General features: G+C 40.4%; 1 protein-coding gene and 1 long non-coding RNA gene across 16 annotated transcripts in view; one reads left to right on the forward strand and one right to left on the reverse strand.

Annotated features, from left to right (window-relative positions):
• Positions 1–46: 46 nt before the first annotated feature.
• On the reverse strand, positions 47–14,797 carry LOC134758698 (uncharacterized). Its single transcript, XR_010134170.1, has 2 exons — positions 14,671–14,797; positions 47–12,433 (listed from the first exon to the last, which is right to left on the reverse strand). It is a non-coding gene; the product is annotated as an uncharacterized lncRNA (long non-coding RNA).
• Positions 14,798–14,904: 107 nt separating this feature from the next.
• Positions 14,905–20,847, forward strand: part of PRP4K (pre-mRNA processing factor kinase PRP4K) — a 43,229-nt gene continuing 37,286 nt past the window's right edge. For 14 of the 15 annotated variants that reach the window (XR_010134164.1, XR_010134153.1, XR_010134154.1 and 11 more), the window contains exon 1: positions 14,956–15,088. Coding sequence is in view for 1 of the 15 variants with exons in the window: in XM_055390945.2 (XP_055246920.1) it covers positions 15,048–15,088 (41 nt within the window). In the remaining 14 variants the exon portion in view is untranslated. Of the gene's footprint in view, positions 15,089–20,847 lie in introns of all 15 variants that reach the window. The other variant, XM_055390945.2, reaches the window with a different exon arrangement.

The following is a 20,847-nucleotide window of genomic DNA, read 5'->3' on the forward strand; positions in this document are numbered from 1 at the left end:
CTAATAGCACATGAAATAATAAACTGAATTCAAAATGATGCAGAAGAATAAACAAAACTAACTTTATTTGTAGATATGATCATTTTTGTAGAAAACCAAAAAAAGTACAATTTATTAGAAATAAGAGAATTTAAGGTGACTATAAGATTATTGTCAAATACATTTCTTTATACCAATGACAAATACCTGAAAATGTAATTAAAAAGAAGACAGCATTTTCAATAATCTTAGAGAATACCAAGTACCTAGGAGTAAATATAATAACAAATATGCAAGATCTCTAAGTAAAAACTACAAAAAGACATTAGGAGACATTAAATAAAGACCTGAATAAATGGAGAAATATACCACGTTTGTGCATAAGAAGATTCAATATTGTAATTAGTTGACCTATAGATTTAACATAATTACAATCAAAATTCCAACAGATCTTTTTCATGCATCATGTAAAGCTAATTTTTTAAAAAAGCATGAACAATAAGGATTTTTTTTAAAGTCAGGAAATTTCCGAAGACACTAGAGGAAGTTGCCCTATCAGACATAAAGACTTACTGTGAAGCTGTGGTAATTAAGGCATAATAAAACAAATTGGACAAATTAACTGAATTAAATAGGAAACTACAACAGACCCACACATTTATGGGACTTTGGCTATGCCAGAAGAAACACATGATATTGATGGGAAAATTAGGAACTATTCAATAAGTGGAGGTGGAAAAAATGATTATGCATGTAGTTAAAGGAGAAAATTAGAGTTCTGTATCATACAAGATATAAGATCCAAATCCAAATGTATTAAAAACTATAATGTCAAAAACAAAACTTAAATTGTCTTAGTAGAAAGCACACATGAAAATATTTTAGACTAATGGAAAAATTTTAAAAATTTAAACAATACAAAAAAAGCACTAACTATAAAATACAAATGATATACATTGACTTTTAAAATTAAAAAATTTTTGGCCGGACGTGGTGGCTCACGCCCGTAATCTCAGCACTTACTTTGGGAGGCCACGGAGGCAGATCACAAGGTCAGGAGTTTGAGACCAGCCTGGCGAACATGGTGAAATCCCATCTCTACTAAAAATACAAAAAATTAGCCGGGCATGGTGGCCCATGCCTGTAATCCTAGCTACTTGGGAGGCTGAGGCAGGAGAATTGCCTGAACCTGGCAGGCAGAGGTTGCATGAGCCAAAATCGTGCCACTGCACTCCAGCCTGGGCAACGTAGCCAGGCTCTGTCTCGGGGGACAGGGAAATAAATTTAACAGTGTATATTTAATTGGTTTGATAAATTGTATGAGCAAATAATTGGTCAGTACATAGATATATATGTTAGTTAACTAAAAATACTAAGTAGTTACAGAAAGTAATGACCTATATTTTCCTTTATGAGACTCTTTTTAATAAGAGTTTAACTTAAATAAATACAATGCACCTAAGGCTAGTATAGGGTGGTTTTTCTAGCTCCACCTTTTAACTGTTCTTAGCCTCTTCGGGACACAAATTTCATTTTGTTTATTAAAACCATGTGAAGTGGCATTGTTACTATCCCTTGCCCTCCTTTTTTTAAAAAATTGAGGAAGAAACAGGCTCAGAAAGACTGAGTAGTCTTTCTAGACCACGAAGCTAGTTAAGTTATGGTTCCAGGATTTAAAGCCTGACAACTGACCCCAGGATCAACATTTAATCACTAGGCTATCACTGTGATGTGAGATAATCTATGTACTAAAAAGCCGTATCAGACCATATAAAAGACAGGCTAGACAGTAAGCAAACTTGTAACCATGCCTTCTGTTTGCCCTTACTCTGAGAAGATTTCTATTAAGTTTGCAATATGAGGCAATCTCTGCTATGACTTCATGATAAGGAAAAAATCATGCTGGTCCTTTGCTGCCCTCTTATGGAAGATATACAAAAAATTCCCAGCCAATAACTGCAGTCTAACTTTGCCACCATAACTAAACTATTTCAGGTGTACCTAGCTTTACATGATAGATAAGATTCTAGAACAATGCAACTGGTACATAAGAGGTACTCAGTGAACGTGCAGAACTGAAATGAAAACTTTCTGTCTCTTTGATATGCACTAAGCGCTTGATCTTATAAAAATCCTATGATAAATTATTTAAATGACAAATCACCCTCCAATTTAATTGTGGTATACAGATTTGTATATATCATATTTATTTAACATTATAAAATGTTATCATGTGGCCAATTTATTCACAATAAAGGTATGAATAAAATAATAATCTAAAAATCTCAGTTTAATCACTTGTTTCAAGCAACTTTGTCTCTTTTTAAGGCCAAAATCTAACAAATGATCTAAGTGAATGGTTTGAGTTTCTTCTAATTTCTTGCTCTTTATTTAATCTCTGTTTGTTGTGACCATGATTTCTCTTAGGAGAGACTAAGTGTCTTGAACTCTGAGATGGGCCTAAACAATTCAAAACAAAATCTATGAAGAGCACTGCTCGAAGTTTTAATGTAGGGAAATAGTTCTCTCCCTAGCCATTTCAGTTTTGACAAGGCTGTGAATGATTAAACACTAAAACCGATAATCTTATGAAGGCACAACAGTGAGTGATTTTTGCAGCTAAACAGCAATGAAAATTATTTCACTAAGTTATGGATGGTCTTACATGGATGAGCTTATGCAAGAGCACTTCTCCAGGCTCTCTACTAGAATGGAGTGTTTAGATCCTTAGAATTGGACTTCACCTGGCTCTCTTCACCAGTACAAAAGGCTACATACCTCACTGAGATGTGTGATGTATATCATTCCTAAATATTGGGTAGCTATTACAGTTTTTTTTAAAAAGTATCAAAAAATATTGCCTAGATGTAGCTTCATCACAGAACATGCTAATTTTTCAAAGGCTTTCCTAATTCATGTCTTCCTCCCTATTTTCGATATTACACTAGTTCAGGCTCTTACAATTTTACGTTCATCCATCAAACACTGTATTTCTTGAGCACCTACTATTATGTGTAAGCACTGTGTTAGCAGGTAGGCCAGAGTGATAAACAAAAGAGACATGGTCTGATCTCATATAGTTTATAGTCTAATAAGAAAACAAACAAACGGGTCGGGTGCAGTGGTTCACGCCTGTAATCTCAGCACCTTGGGAGGCCGAGACAGGCGGATCACCTGAGGTCGGGAGTTTGCGACCAGCCTGACCAACATGGAAAAACCCTGTCTCTACTAAAAATACAAAATTAGCCAGGATGGTGGCACATGCCTGTAATCCCAGCTACTCGGGAGGCTGAGGCAGAAGAATTGCTTGAACCTGGGAGGTGGAGGTTGTGGTGAGCCGAGATTGCACCATTGCACTCCAGCCTGGTGACAGAGTGAAACTGTGTCTCAAAAAAACAAACAAACAAACACACAGGAAAAAAAGAGAAACTGACACCAAATAAACAGGCAAATAAATATACTGACAAACAGTCCAACAAGGTTTTATCAGGGAAAATAATAGGATACTTTAAGAAAGTTATAGAAAAAACAGGTCCTAATTTATCTAGGAACTAGAGGGAAAGCTGTTATTTAGATAAGGGCTATCTGTGAGACGGACATTTAAGCCAACACTTGAAAAATAAGTCATGGTGATCAAGAGGAAGAGTGAGAACAGAGAAATTCAGGCAGCAGAAATATCAAAAACCCTAAGCTTTAATGTAGGAAAAAGCATGGCATGTTTTAGGATTAACACGAGGGCCAGTGTGGCTGAAAGATTAAACTGAAAAATAGGCAAGGTTTAAATTATCAAGGCTTTACAGGCCACATTAAGAAGTTTGACTTTTATTTGATTTTTATTCCAAGTAATACAGTACATATATATAATTTCCCAATAAGTATTTTGGAAATTATTTTATTCATGATTTGGAAAATACAATCCTAAGAACAGATCTGCATGATAGAAAGATAATATGTATTCTAGAATTCTGAATCCTTTTTTAAAAATTATTATTTTTATGTATTTATTTTTGAGACAGGTCTCACTCTGTCACCCAGGCTGGGGTGCAGTGGCGCAACAACAGCTCACTGCAACCTTGAACTCCTGGTCTCAAGTGATCCTCCCACTTCAGCCTCCTGAGTAGCTGGGACTATAGGCATGCCGCACCATGCCCGAATTCTGAATCCTTTACTGGAAACCTCACCTTTCCTCCAGTCACAAGGACCCCCCTGGGCTTCAATACTGCACTCGTCCCACTTCCTGACCTGAGGACACACCCAGCAATACCACTTCCTCTCCTACAGTAAGGCTAGCACTTTCTGGGGCCCAAACCTAGCCTAGTTATGACACCTAAACACAAACTAAGCCGCAACCTACTTATCCAGTCACAGCCAGTACCAAGGAGCCCTGGACTCCTTCTAATTCTTCCTATGTCAATGGCTGACCAAAGACCAATTGCATTGAAGAAGTTTTATAATATATGATTTACTAATTAAGGCATAACAAAGAAGAATAAACAACCTGTTTTTGAAAGCAAATTCTAAAAGTGAAATTTGCAACTATATGGATATTGTTAGCAAAAATATGTCTATGCTACATTTGTCCCATTTTAAAAAATGAATATGCATTTATTTAGAAAATATCTCCTAAATACATACCGTATCCTAGACATATTTTCAAAATGCAGAAGCACACAGTAGAAACTAAAGTTATTTTTCATTAAAAAGTGCAATTTATATTAGCAAATAATGGGTTTATTATTGATATTTTAAGTGAATTAATAAAAATTTTTACATTTCTCAATGTTAATAGATTACAACAAGTATTAGCAGGTATTATCTTCATAAATAAAAGCTCTTCAATCATTTTTAAGGCCATAAAGGGGTCCTCAGACCAAAATGTTTGAGAACCACTGTCACTGGTTCAGGAAGAGACTAAAAAGAGGAAAGAAAGTTAGGAAGATGGTTTTGTAGGCATGAATGCCTATTTTAGTATACCTATAGAGGGAATGAATCACATTTAAGACAATATGAATTAAGGACATTAACATCCCTAAATATTAATAGCTAAAGATTTGTGGTATCTCTCTTATTATATATTCAAAATAAAACAACATTAAGCCATAGAATAAATGTGATGAAATCCAACATATCTGAGATTTTCTGATTTCAATGATCTTTTTGAAATATCAAATAACACAACCTTCCACCCACACCATACATTTTTAGATTCTCTTGTTTTGATGATACCCAAAACATGTGCTCATTGTAAATACTAGGCAAACAGGCTCCTTGCTACTCTAAGTGACTTCCATTAACCAGTACCAGCACCCCATGGGAACTTGCTGGAATTGCAAAAGGGAAGACCTCACCCCAGACCTACTAAATCAGAATCCACATTTTAGCAAGATTCCCTAGATGATTTCTACATGCGGTGGACTTTGAGAAACACTGGGCTAACTAATATAGACACTTAGGAATTCGTTATTGATAAATGTTAGATCCATAGAAAAGAAGAAATTTCAAAGGACTTACAGGATGGATGGTGATGATAACACTATGAAATGACCCTTTGATACTGTATTCAATTCTCTGGCACATGAAATTGATATTTTATTTGTGATACACATAGTAAAACAAATATATATTCTCCAGCTTTCACAGAACGTATAAAACATAGTCAACAGATTTCCAGGATCTGTGTAATGAATTTTTGGAATCCACGCTTATGTTATTATGCTAACAATTCATGAGAGAACCTTTGCTTCCTGCTACATGGAATAGCAGGAACCAGACTTAACCTGCTTAATAACTAGAAAACTAGACAAAATATAAAACCAACTGTGTCAGATGCTGGACAACAGACAGCACAGCACTATGATCCCTAGGAGCAGAGAAGCAAATGAAGACAGCCCTAAAACTACTACAGCTTTTGGCCTGAATGCCATTACAAACTGCAGAAGAGGGAAGAGAATTTCAAGTAGATCACAGTAGTGCAGATAAATTAAGGTATTTAGAGGCTAGTCTTCTGAGAGTCTGAAGTAACTGAAAGTTGCAGGGCAGGGGCCTGGAGAGGTGGGAGACAGACAGAAAAAAATGTGAACAGGGGTGTGATTTTACATAAGGCTGCACAAAGAGGAATTATGTGACTATGAGCTGGATGGTTCCAGTATTGCACATACAACTGAATGTGACAAGGACAGACAAGGATGCCCACACTTATCACTTACATTCAACATAGTACTAGAAATCCTAGCCACAGAAATTAGGCAAGGAAAAGAAATAAAAGGCATCCAAATCAGAAAGGAAGAAGTAAAATTGTCTCTGCAGGTGACATGATCCTATATACAGAAAACCCTAAATGCGCCACTAAAAACTGTTAGAATGAAGAAACGAATCCAGTAAAGTTTCAGGATACAAAATCAACATACAAAAATCAATTACACGGCCGGGCGCGGTGGCTCACGCCTGTAATCCCAGCACTTCGGGAGGCCGAGGCGGGCGGATCACGAGGTCAGGAGATCGAGACCAAGGTGAAATCCCGTCTCTACTAAAAAAAAATACAAAAAGTTAGCCGGGCGTAGTGGCGGGCGCCTGTAGTCCCAACTACTCGGGAGGCTGAGGCAGGAGAATGGCGTGAACCCGGGAGGCGGCGCTTGCAGTGAGCCGAGATTGCGCCACTGCACTCCAGCCTGGGTGACAGAGTGAGACTCCGTCTCAAAAAAAAAAAAAAAAAATCAATTACACTTCACTAACAGTGAAGTATCCAAGAAAGAAATTAAGAAAGCAATCCCATTTACAATAGCATCAAAAGGAATAAAATACTTAGGAATAAGTTTTACCAACGAGGGGAAAGATGTGTATGCTAAAAGCTATAATACATATATGAAAGAACTGGAGATAACACAAATAAATGGAAAGCTATCCCATGTTCAGGATCAGAAGAATCATTATTGTCAAAATGTCTGCAATACACAAAGTAGTCTACAGATTCAACGCAATCTCTAGCAAAACTGCAATGACATTTTTCACAGAAAAAAAAAAAATTCCTAACATCCATACAGAACCCAAAAGACCCAGAATATCTAAAACGATCTTGAGCAAGAAGAACAAAGCTGGTGGCATCACACTTCTTTATTTCAAATTATATTACAGACCTACAGTAATCAAAACTGTATGGTACTGGCATAAAAGGAGACATATAGACCAATGGAACAGAATAGGAATCCCAGAAATAAATCCACGTTTATGTGGCCAACTAATCATCAACAAAGGTGTCAAAAGTACACAATAAAGAAAGGATAGTCTCTTTAATAAATGGTGTTGAAAAAGCTAGATAACCACATGCCAAGAAATGAAATTGGACCCTTATCTTACCCCATCCACAAAAGTCAATTCAAAATGGTTAAAAGAGGCCAGGCGCAGTGGCTCTTGCCTGTAATCCTAGTCCTTTGAGAGGCTGAGGCGGGTGGATCACTTGAGGTGAGGAGTTCAAGACCAGCCTGGTGAAACCCCATTTCTATTAAAAATACAAAAATAAGCCGGGCACAGTGGCACATGCCTATAATCCCACCTACTCGGGAGGCTGAGGCAGGAGAATCGCTTGAACCCAGGAGGTGGAGGTTGCAGTGAGTCAAGATCATACACCACTGCACTCCAGCCTGGGCAACAGACGGAGATTCTGTCTCAAAAAAAAAAAAAAAAAAAAAGTGAAAAGACTTAAGTGTAAGACATGAAACTGTAAAACTAGAAGAAAACTGTGGAAAAGCTCCATGACATTAGTCTTGGCAATAATTTTGTTTGTTTGTTTTGTAAATGACACCAAAAGCACAGGCAACAAAAGCAAAAATAAGCAAATGGAACTAAACCAAACAAAAAAGCTTCTGCACAGCAAAGGAAACAACAAAATGAAAAGGCAATCCACGGAATGGGAGAAAATACTGAAAAACCTTTTATCTAACAAGGGGTTAATATCCAAAATATACAAGGAACTCATACAAAGAACTCATGCCTGTAATCCCAGCACTTTTGGGAGGCCAGAGCTGGAGGATCACTTGAGGCCAGGAGTTAGAGACCAGCCTGAGCAACACAGTGAGACTCTGTCTCTATAAAAAATTTAAAAATTAGCTGGGTGTGGTGATGTGTGCTTATAGAGTAATATAGTTACTCAGGAGGCTGAGGTGCAGAAAATACAAAAATTAGCCAAGCCTAGTGGCATGTGCCTGTAGTCCCAGCTACTCAGGAGGTTGAGGTGGAAGGATCACTTTGAGTCCAGGAGTTTGACGCTACAGTGAGATATATTCATGACACTGCACTCCAGCAGCCTGGGCAACAGAGCAAGACCCTGTTACCCCTCCAAAAAAAAAAAAAGAAAAGAAAAAGAAAAAAAATTACTCCAGATGGTAATGAATCCACAAGAAAAAGAAACAAACAACCTGAAATGATAAATAAGGTTACTATAACAAAAGCTACAAATATATATTTGCTTTCCTTTGTTCATTTTCTTCAAATGATGTAAAAGTAATAATTGTAGTAATGTATTGTTGAGTTTGTAACAACTATAACATGTACAACAACAAAACCACAAGAAAACAGGGACATGGAATAAAACTATATTGGAGTAAGGTTTCTATATCTCACTGCAATTGAGTTAGTATAAATCCAAAGCTGATTCTAATAAGTTAAGCTAATTGTACGGTAAGCCCTAGAGCACCACTACGGTCTCTAAAAAAAACTTAAAACAGTGTAAAAAATCACTCAAGAAATTAAAATGCTACATTAGAAGATATTCACTTGATCCAAAACAAAGCAGTAAAGGAGAGACAGGAAAAGAAAAAGACAAGACATAAGGAAAACAAAAATAAGATGGCATACATAAATCCAACTATATCAATAACATTAAATGTGAATGATTAAACAATTGGATCAAAAGGCAGAAATTATCAGATTAAAAAAAACAAGATCCAGCCAGGCACAGTGGCTCATGCCTGTAATCCCAGCACTTTGGAAGGCCGAGGCAGGTGGATCACAAGGTCAGGAGTTCGAGACCAGCCTGGCCAACATGGTGAAACCCCGTCTCTACTAAAAATACAAAAATTAGCTGGGCGTGGTGGCGGGCCCCTGTAATCCCAGTTACTGGGGAGGCTGAGGTGGGAGAATCGTCTGAACCCGGGAGGTGGAGGTTGCAGTGAGCCCAGATCACGCCATTGTACTCCAGCCAAGGAGGCAGGGCGAGACTCTGTCTCAAAACAAAAAACAAACAAACAAAAAACAAACCAAGATCCAACTATATGTCTACAAGAGACACATTTTAGATTCAATGATACAAAGCATGTAAATAGTAATCACGTGAGAACTGAAATAGCTACATTAATATCAGACAAAATAGACTTTAAAACAATGTTACTAGAGAAAAAGAGAAACATTTTTAATGATAAAAGGATAAACCCACAAGGAAGATTTAACAATTTACAAGGATAGATGCACCTAGTAACAGAATATATGTAGCAAAAACTGACAGAAATGAAGGGACAAATTGATACCTCAAGAACAGAAGATTAAGTCTTTCATACTCCTGTTCCAACTAGTTAGACTCCACAACAGGTGACATGACTGAAACAGAACTCTATTTAGTTTCCCCCCACTTTCAGTCTCTATCTTGGTAAGTGCCAACTGTATCTGTTTAACTGCCCAAACCAAAATTCTTTAAGTCACTTTCTCTTGAATTCCACATCCCATCAATCAGTGAATCCTATAACTTATCCCTTCAAAATATATCCAGAACCCAATCATTTTTCCCTACTTACACCCTGATCGAAACTAACACCATCTCTCACAGAGATTACTTAAATACTCTCCTAATTGGATTGCATCTTCCTCCCCTGGTCCCTTGCAGTCTATCTCCGTATGGCAGTCAAATGAGCCTTCTAAAACAAATCAGGTCACTCCTCAACCCTGAACTTACTCTGTCCAGTAAACTTTTTTTTCAAAATAATTATTTTTATTTTTATTTTAGAGAGATAGGGTCTCCCTATGTTGCCCAGGCTGGCTCGAACTCCTGGGCTTAAGGGATCTTTCCACTTCAGCCTCCCAAAGTGACACAATTACAGGCCTGAGCCACTATGCCCAACCTGTCCAGTACACTTTCAGTGAAATCTAAATCCTACAAACTCCCTTTCCTGCATTACTTCCTACTCCCTTAATCACCCCACTCTCATCGCACTGGCCTCTGCCATTTTCAGCAAGTTACTAAGCCCAATTTATAATATAATTCTATTTTTAAAAAACACTACAGGCCCAGCACGGTGGCTCATGCCTGTAATCCCAGCACTTTGGGAGGCTGAAGAGAGTGGATCACGAGGTCAGGAGTTCGAGACCAGCCTGGCCAAGATGGTGAAACCCCGTCTCTACTAAAAATATAAAAATTAGGCAGGCGCAGCGGCGGGCGCCTGTAATCCCAGCTACTCGGGAGGCTGAGGCAGGAGAATTGCTTGGACCCGTGAGGCGGAGGTTGCAGTGAGCCGAGGTCGCACCACTGCACCCTAGCCTGGGCAACAGAGCAAGACTCCGTTTCAAAAAATAAAAATAAAATAAAATAAAACCACTACATATATATGCATAAAAAAGGATTGCCCAAAATGTGACTATTCACCTATGGTTAGCAGGATCATAAATTTTAATTTTTAAAAAGTTTTTCCTATTGTGAAAAATTATTTCTAATTCATGTGTTACTTATAATAAAGTATATGAAAAGCTGTGTATCAAACACACAATATATTGTATAAAATATATGAAAAGCTGTGGATCAAACCCCATACCCCTACTGTGGTTAATAGTATTTAAGTATATTCAAAATCCGGAAATAAATCATACATGTCACCAAAAAACCACAAAAGAAAATTTGCCTACAGTAATACAGCATTTACTAACAATACATGCTGCAGGCACTTTCACTCATTTCATTTTACTCTCATAATAATTCTATGCAATCAGAACCATTATCCCCATGTTACTGTGTAAAATGAGGCTCAAAAAAGTTAAACTCTTTGACATTGCACAGTAAGTTGTGAAGCCCAGGTCTGCCTGACTTGAATGCTCACGTTCTAAATACTAATCTAGCTACTGCCTCATCACATAGTAGTTACAAGCAACAGTGCAAAGTTGAAATAACCTAGACATACAATAACAAAGGAAAAAGAGTGTAGTTATAAAAATGCTTACTGAAACTAGAATTATGTATGTAAAAATTGGGAGACATGTTACATGAAAGAGCAAACTATCATATTCTACACGTGAGTACAAGAAAATTTAACATTTCATATGGAAAAAAGCCAAAATAAACCAATATATTCAAGTTGGTTCAGTGGGGGTAATGGAACTCTGGGTGATTTTCATTGTTTTGCTTTGTTATCCTTTGGTTTGCACCAAAATTGCTTCAATACTAACAACAAAAACAACAAAAACAAATTGCGTTCTCATAAACTTTGTTTTGTAACAAAGGAAAATTCTGCCCAGTGTTCCAAACACCTCAAAGTTCCAAGTCCAGGTCTAAACCAGAGTCGTTAAGTATTCTCTGAAAAGCGATCTACTCTTAATTGACATCTGGCGACTCTACATGGACCAATGGCTTCCTCCGCAGGATGTTATGATCTTTATTTTGTTTGTAGCCTACGGAAGAATGAGCCTATTAAGAGCTTATTGAGATTGATGATTGCACAGTGTAGCTTGAAAGGTCCAAATTTAATCCGTTTCAACGGGAGGAACAAAATTCAAAACTGTTTTCAAAGTATTTCGAGAATGTGTCCCTTATCTGGAAGTAATACTTAAAACGAAGCAAACAAAGACGGTAAGAGAAAGTCACAAATGCAAGTTCGCGCCGGAAGCCAGCCTCAGGCCGGTACACTTTGGTGAGGTGTGGCGGCGGCAGGCCGCCAAGCGCCGTGGTTTTTACGGTCTCGTCAGCAAGCAGGGCCGACCTCCGCTTTATCGGACAGGACCAACGCAGGATCCGGGGCGCGGCGGCGACAGGGCCCCGAGGCAGATGCCCGAGCTAGAACTCTGGCGCCTACTTACTCCTCGGCCGGCCCGGCTGCTCCGAAAAACGACCTCACAGGAATGGCGGCAAGAGCGCCGCCGCCGGCAGGAGCTGAGGAGAACGAGCCTGGGGCTCCGGGCCCAGAGATGAGACGCTCTGGCTGGGAAGCAAGGAGCATCGGCACCGACGGATAGAGGCCGGTGGCCCTCAGGTTGAGCAGGAGGCTTCAGGGCGGGGACAGAAGGGACCAAGGCACACCGCAGGCCTCAGATCCTCCCACGCCTCCCCGCTGCTACCCAACGATGACGCAAGTACGCATGCGCCTCCCCAGGGCCCCGCCCCCTCCAAGGATTTCCGGGGAGGCGAGTTCCACTGCTGACTTACCGGTTTTACTCTTCTGCTCAAAAGGCGCCTGCCCGGGGCCGCTTTCCGTTACAAAGGTTCCTGAATTTGGGGAGGAAGAGCAGCAAGATTGAAATATTGGGCATACGTTTGTTGCTTCATAAACGTTTGCTGAATGAATAAACTGATACGCCGATGTTTGCTTTAATTGTAACTCCCCCTGCCGAAGTTCCCAGTCTTTGAAAATTACAACAGCAACATAGTTTTGGGCGTGTCCTTGACAAATGTGTTTCATTCCCCAGGTAGTACCGTGCAAGTGAACTTGGTGAGAATTTTTTCAAGGAAATTTTTGCCAGCATCGATTTTTGAAACTTAGTTTTTACCATGCTCTTTAAAAAAATAAAGACTTGGTTTGTTCAAATACCAACTTTAGTCACAATCTGGCTTCAGCACCTATTGTTCGGGCCCCATATATCGTTCCCCACACTTAGGATGCTTCATCTCCACATAAAGCATAACTGCAAAATACACAGGGCAGAAGGAGACCTGGGAGATAATACTATGGTTGCAGAAATTAAGACCAGCCTGAGCTCTCGACAACAAGAAAGAGACACAGCGAAAACAAGGCATTTATTTATAATAGGCTCTTGCAAGCAAGGAAAAATAAGGCATTTTCTGATTCGAACGTAGTGCTCTATTACCCCTACTCAACAAACATTTGAATGCCAAAGAGCTGTGAGGGTGGATGCTCAACAAGCAGATGCTAAGCGAGGTTATATTTTTGTAGGAAGCAGCCTGATAAGAAAAGAGCAGATTTTCGAGTCAGATTTTAGTTCAAAAATCAGCTTTGTACTTGGGAACTCAATCATAAGCAAATTACCTTACCTCTTAGTGTCGGTTTGTTCATGTGTAAAACGTGTTAATAGTACCTGACCCAATCTTTTGCCTTCAAGTATATCACTCTATTTCCAAAATGAGATCTCTCACAGTTCTACTACGTACACCGTTAATTTTAACATTATTTAAAAATAGTTTACTAAGTTTATTTCATTTATTTATTTGAGACGGAGTTTTTGCTTTTGTTGCCCAGGCTGGAGTGCAATGGCGCGATCTCGGCCTCCCGGGGTTCAAGCGATTCTCTTGCCTCAGCCTCCCGAGTAGCTGAGACTACAGGCGCCACCACGCCGGCTAATTTTTTGTATTTTTAGCAGAGACGGAGTTTCGCTATGTTGGCCAGGCTGGACTCGAACTCTTGAGTTCAGGCAATCCGCCCGCCTCGGCCTCCCAAAGTGCTAGTGGATTGCAGGCCTGAGCCACCGCGCCTGGCCCTAACATTTCAAAACGTTTGAGCCACCGCTAGAGGATTGCAGGCGTGAGCCACCGCGCCTGGCCCTAACATTTCAAAACGTTTGGAATTCAGGCAACAAGAGACATTTTGTAAGAACATTTAAAACCCTTCTCCCCTGGAAATCAAGAGATATGTATGGAGTCTGGAGATTCCGAACTCAATTTTCTAGGACAAAGGCAAACTCAGATGATTACAAGAATGAAAGTGATCGTCACGCTGCTTCCAGGTTCCAAAGTATGGATAATTTTTTTTTTTTTTTTTTTTGCGATGGAATCTTGCTCTGTCGCCCAGGCTGGAGTGCAGTGGCGTGATCTCAGTGCAAACTCCGCCTCTCGGGTTCAAGCGATTCTCCTGCCTCAGCCTCCGGAGTAGCTGGGATTACAGGCGAGCGCCACCACGCCCGGCTAATTTTTTGTATTTTTAATAGAGACGGGGTTTCACCATGTTGGCCAGGCTGGTCTCCAAATCCTGGCCTCAGGTGATCCGCCCGCCTCGGCCTCCCAAGGTGCTGGGATTACAGGGGTGAGCCACAGCGCCAGGCCGAGAAATATTTTTTAAAAGAGGAATTAAAGAACCTAATTGGTTTTGAGAGTTCTCCAAGAGCCAGTAAATGTTTTCCCCACAATATTCCATTCTACCCCATTACTGTAGAGTCGTTATAGAAGAAAACAAAATCACATAACGCAACTTGGGCCAAAACACATTACACGTTCCAATTACGGAAATAACGAACTGAATCGTGTCACCCTTGAACTATGTAAAAGTTGAAAAGATGTTCAGTGTTAAATGTACTAACAGTTCCACATTAAAAGATATTTACGTTCGAGTTTACAGTATTTAAAAATGCCTTTCTACACACTTTCCCGGGAAGTTAATGCCACTTCAGTTGAGCTATCTAGCGAGATGGTTAAGCATTTACTGTGTCTCTAACACCGACCAGGGGAAAAATCATCAATTCGTTTGCCCGAATTTAAGAGAATTTTCACCCAACTTCTAATCTCCACAGCCAATCAGTTCTTGGAACCGCACACCCGATGCCGACATCCCTCTCTTGTTGGCTCCCCTCGTTAGCGGGATTCTATAACTAAACGTCCATTTCTAGCATTGACTGAAGAGCTCAAGCTTGACACTCGACCTCAATCCTTAGCAACACCGCCCACCATGCTCCCGGAAGCTGCGACACTACGCCCTACGCTAGTCCCGGGACGTGGGGTTTTATATCCGGATTCTTAGCGCGGACTCAGAACCCAGCTCTTCCCTACGCGGTCGGCACATGCGCGGCAGCTCTTTTCCTTCTTTCTCCACTTCCCCTACCCTCCACCGTCCGGGAGCCGCCGCCGCCGCCGCCGAGGAGTCAGGAAGTTCAAGATGGCCGCCGCGGAGACCCAGTCGCTACGGGAGCAGCCAGAGTAAGTAGTCTCTGTGAGTGGGCCAGAGGCTGGAGCCCGGGGACTGCCGAGTGGGAGCTGCACGGGCTGGCGGGAAAGTTCGGGCCTAACGGCGAGAGTCAAACTTTGCTTTTTCCGGCGCGATTCGTTGTGGGGTGGGAGGCATGGGGAGCAGGCGGCCTTCGAGCTTCCTTCTCCCAGAGGCCGCGGCTGCTGGGGTGAAGGCGGCCGCGGCCTGCCGCGCGTCGTTACCCCGGGAGTCGTAGGCGCGAGCGGCCTCTACAGGTCCGGTGCGCGTGGCGGCTGCCGCGGCAGTGAGGTCGCGCTTTCCTATTCCTCTCTTGGGGACCCATCTGAGCTCCCTGGCCGCAGCTTTTAGCGGCATCGGTGTTGGGGACACGAGGGTCAGTGGCAGCAGGCGGGCCAAGCCCGAAGTCTTTTCTTCCTCATGCGGTACCCCCAGTCGTCCTTTTACTGGTGTCAGTTTAGGACCTGAAAGCAGAGAGCGGAGGTGCTGGGGTCACACTCTCTGGCCATCCCAGAGCTAGTCTGTGGTTAGCGGGATACTTGATCTCGTCACCTTGTACTCTTTAGTCCAGCAGTCACCCAGTATTGTTTTGTTTTGTTTTGAGTGCCTACCGGCAGCTTTTTTACCAACTTGCAAACTTGAGGCAAAGTAAGATAGAGTCTTTGGTTTTGAGGCCTGGCATTTTTTTTTTTTTTTTTTTTGCCTGAGTTTATAACCCTTCGTTAGGAGGACGAGTGGAAGGAGTAGTGGGAATTGCTAGCTACTGTCAAACCACTTTATGTCTATAATTAAGCTAATATTAAGAATCTATGCGTCCAAATGAAAAATGAAAAAAAAATACGCGTGTATGCTGCAAAGGTTAACCACTGGTTAACTTAAAGCAGTATTTTGCTGTTCATGTCTATGTTAGGAAAACTCAAACAAGAACCTTAACAGAGAGAATGGATCTTACGGCAATGTTCCTATAGCGACCGTTTTTGTTTTTTTTTTTGTTTTTTGTTTTTTTTTTTTGCATCTGCACTGTCTGATCTGTTTCCAGCCATCTTAGAAAGAGGTATAGTCTCCCAGCAACTTGTGACTGAGCGATAGAAGAAATCTTTGCCACCAGACAACCTGACACTTAATTGCTGTGCATCCAGTTTTGGGCTCCTCAATCATCTGCATTACTCAGCTAGGCAGAGAAACGGAATTTTTAATTAAGGGCTTTTCAAAACTGCTGTATTATTTTTACAATTTGACTTAGCAGAGAACAAATGGATTCTGAAGTTTTAAATTAGCTTTAACCTCTTACTGTTTCTCACCAAGTTCATTGTGTGGCACAATTACAGTGTTTATGCCAATACAGTGCAGATCTCATGCTCTGTGGTTACATTTTCTACTAATCTGAAAAGTTCTGTAATATTATGTCCATTTATTTGATTTTAGGGATGGTTCAGATTCATTTCGAGGAGTGGGTCAGCCATAGTTTATTCACATACTGTATTCAAATAATATTAGACTTAATAGTTTCAAAAATACATATTTCGGCCTCTGCTGTATGAGTAACAGATAATCTTTAATTTCCCTTCCCTTCCCCACAGAGCACTTGGTGTAAATGGAATATTTGGTCTGTATATGTCTCACTTTCAGTAGTTTGAAAGTATTTAACAAAGAAGATAACCATTTGGTATGAAAGCAAACTATGCCTGGTGCTCATAGTGAGTCCCTGAATATAGTGTCTACAACAGTTCTTTAGAGAACACTGAGTAGTTTACAGTTATATAGAATCTATTCAAAACAGAAAATTTAGAAAGAATAAATATAAGAAGCAGCTTTTAAGCTCCCTGAAGGCTTTAATTCTTTTAACAACCCTATGGAGGTAGATACTTTTATTTTCCTTATTTTAGAGATGATGAAACTGAAACACAGAGAAATTAAGTAACTTGCTCAAGGTCACACTCAGTGGCACACCCATTTAAACTCAGGCAGTCTGGTTCTAAAGCCCTGCTGCTAACTATTGTACTGTCTGGCCTCCCACTATACAATGTGGCTTCTTTTTAAATTGCTTTTCAAGTATGAAATTATTTTTGTTTTTTTCCACTGTCCCAGAAAGATACATTTTTTGATGTGACATGTCTAATTTATTGAGAACTAATTTCTCAAACCTGATTTGGCAAAGCGGAGACCAGAGGGAATGTTTTAAGACTAGTTGGTCTTTTGGACCCATTCTGATTTTTATAGCTACATTAATTCTTTTTATTCATTTTATTTATTTTTGAAACACGAGCTCTTGTCACCCAGACTGGAGTACAGTAACATTATCATGGCTCACCGTAGCCTCAGCCTCAAGTGATCCTCCTACTTCAGCCTCTGGAGTAGCTGGGACCACAGGCATATGACACCATGCCCAGCTAATTTTTTTTTTTTTTTGAGACGGAGTCTCACTTTTTCTCCAGGCTAGATTGCAGTGGTGTGATCTTGGCTCACTGAAACCTTGGACTCCCTGGTTCAAGCAGTTCTCCTGCCTCAGCCTCCCGAGTAGCTGGGATTACAGGCACGTACCACCACGCCCAGCTAATTTTTGTATTTTTAGTAGAGATGGGGTTTCACCTTGTTGGCCAGGATGGTCCCGATCTCCTGACCTTGTGATCCGCCCACCTCAGACTCCCAAAGTTCTGGGATTACAGGCGTGAGCTACCATGCTGGGCCATGCCTAGCTAATTTTTAAATATTTTTGTAGAGGCAGAGTCTTCCCATGTTGCCCAGGTTGTTCTTGAGCTACTGGGCTCAAGTGCTGCAGGTACTAGGGAGTCTGAGGCAGGAGGATCATTTGAGCCTAGGAGTTTGAATCTAGCCCAGGCAACATAGTGAGACCCAGTTTCTTAAAAGATATATACATTTTAACTTGTCAGAGAAATAGGCTTAATTACTTTCCTGGTAAATAGCAGTGGCGTTCACTTTGCTCACCACTAAAAAAAATTTTAAAGAATTGTCTAGCTTAAAAACGGCTTTATTCATACACAAATTTAAATCAGTCAGTTCTCTGTGTCTCTGTATATTTTGAATGCCTACCAAATAAATTCACTAAGACTATTGTTTGGAAAAAATTGTGAAAGAAGAAGTTAAAATAACACTGGTGGTTGGTGATTGGTGACTATTTTATTTTTTTGAGACCGAGTCTCTGTTGCCCAGGCTGGAGTGCAGTAGCGCAATCTTGGCTCACTGCAACCTCTGCGTCCCAGGTTCAAGTGATTCTCCTGTCTCTGTCTCCCGAGTAGCTGGGATTACAGGCATGCACCACCATGCCGTGCTAATTTTTGTATTTTTAGCTAATTTTTGTATTTGTGTTTACGGGATTTCACCATATTGGCCAGGCTGGTCTCAAACTCCTGACCCTCAGGTGATCCGCCAGTCTCAGCCTCCCAAAGTGTTGGGATTACAGTCATAAGCCGCTGCACCTGACCGTGACTATGTTATTTTAAAGGCATTCCACGATTTTCATTCATTGTGCTGGATGCCTCAAGACTTGGGTTTTTTAAAAGGTAAAACTTAACAAAACAAATAAATACTGTTAAGCAACCCCATGTTGTCTGTACTTCTCATCCACCTTTGCTTCCAAATAATGTGATCTGAAGAATGTTATCCAATACTCAATAGGTTCTCAATAAATATTTGTTTTGTGATAAACCTGTTGTGACCAGGCTGGTATACACATCCACTTGGCTAAATGCGGGATATTAAATTGTAAAATGTTAATGTTAAAGCGTAAATTTATATAAATGAAATGTATATGGCCTATATTTATTGTCAGTATAAACTATCCAAGAGGACCGTTAGGTTTCTTAACAAGAAACCTTTTTCTTGAGCTTTAGAAGAAAGTCGTTGATAATAAAGCTAATTTAGCTATTTTAGCAGAAGCCCATTGTATGTAATACATTATGCCATTGACTCAGTGTTTCAAGTTTTCCAGATTGACCTGGTCAGACTTTAGTTGTGATTTGTGACATTTGCATTGAGAGATGAGCTGAGACTAGTAAAGATCCATTGTATGCCTAGCCCCTGTATAAGAAAATGCTATAATTAAGGTTAACCTAATTGTACTGAGCTGGTAGCATTTTTAGCAGGAACCTACTCATTATTTCTTGAGATAATACTCATTAATTTACAGTGGAAACTAGTCACTCATGGGAATGACCCTTCTACAGTGATACTGGTCATCATGATGTATTTCTAATTCCCAGAAGCTCTAGGAGCTAGATTTTCTTTTGATAGAAGTCGATTCCTCTATGGGTAAACTCTTAACAATTTTTAATGAAACTCCTAAGATTTTTGTAAATTGTTAGCATTAGAAAAGATAAGGTTCAAAAAACTGATTTTCCTTTGGGAGGGGTTGATGAAATGTAAGTAATTTTGAATATCACGCAGTCAGAAAATAGGTGTGTGCCTACTATGTGTGTGCACTGTGTGAGGCACTGGAGATAAAACTGAGCAAAGCAAAAATCTTAACTTTCAAGTTCTAAGAGTCTATAATAGATAGTGTAAATCAGCTTTAGACAACTTTTATATGCTTTTTGTTTGTTTTTGAGACAGAGTTTTGCTCTTTTTGCACAGGCTGGAGTGCAATGGTGTGATCTCAGCTCACCACAACCTCCGCCTCCTGGGTTCCAGCAATTCTCCTGCCTCAGCCTCCTGAGTAGCTGGGATTACAGGCATGTGCCACCACGCCCAGCTAATTTTTTTGTATTTTTAGTAGAGATGGGGTTTCTCCATGTTGGTCAGGCTGGTCTTGAACTTCTGACCTCAGGTGATCCACCCACCTCAGCCTCCCAAAGTGCTAGGATTACAGGTGTGAGCCACTGTGCCCAGCCTTTTTTTTTTTTTTTTTGGAGACAGAGTCTTGTTCTGCCACCCAGGCTGGAGTGCAATGGCGCAATCTTGGGTCACTGCAGCCTTCGCCTCCCAGGTTCAAGCACTTCTCCTGCCTCAGCCTCCGGAGTAGGGATTACAGGCATCCGCCATTATGCCCGGCTAGTTTTTTGTATTTTTGTAGAGACAGGGTTTCACCATGTTGGCCAGGCTGGTCTTAAACTCCTGACCTCAAGTGATCTGCCTGCTTGGGCCTCCCAAAGTGCTGGGTTTACAGGTGTGAGCCACCGTGCCCGGCCTTATGTTATTCTATATATATAATTAACACAAACAATACTTACTGAGCACCTGCTATAGATTAGATAATCTAGGCCCTCAGAGATAGAGCAGTGAACTAAAATGAAAATTCTGCTCATATAGTGCTTACATTATGATAGGGAGAGACAAACAAGAATTATATTAGTGGTAACAATTGCTTTGGAGAAAAATGTTAAGCACAGAAGGAGAATATGTGTGCAGTGGAGTGGTTTTGCATTTAAAATGGATTGATCAGGAAAACTTGTTTGAGAAAGTGACGTTTAAGCAAAGACAAGGTAGGCCAAGGTAGCCAGGAATGCATGTATCTGGGGAAAGCATTCCTGGCAGGAGAAACAGGTCCCACGTACCTGAGATGTGAGTATGCCTATTCAAGGAACATGGTGTGGCTGGAGCAGGGTGACCGTGGGAGAAGTGTTAGGTTTAGAGTGTGGGGGATGTTGGGGCTGTAAGTATAGGACCTTTTGCTCTGAATAAGGTAGAAAGCAATAAAGTTTCACAAAGAGTAGTGACATAATCTGACTTTTAAAGCATCTTAATCAAATGGAAGATCTTTTGACTGACTTGAAATAACAGCCTTCTCACTGGTTTG

This window comes from Gorilla gorilla, chromosome 5 (genome assembly GCF_029281585.2).
Source record: "Gorilla gorilla gorilla isolate KB3781 chromosome 5, NHGRI_mGorGor1-v2.1_pri, whole genome shotgun sequence".
Lineage (NCBI taxonomy): Eukaryota > Metazoa > Chordata > Mammalia > Primates > Hominidae > Gorilla > Gorilla gorilla.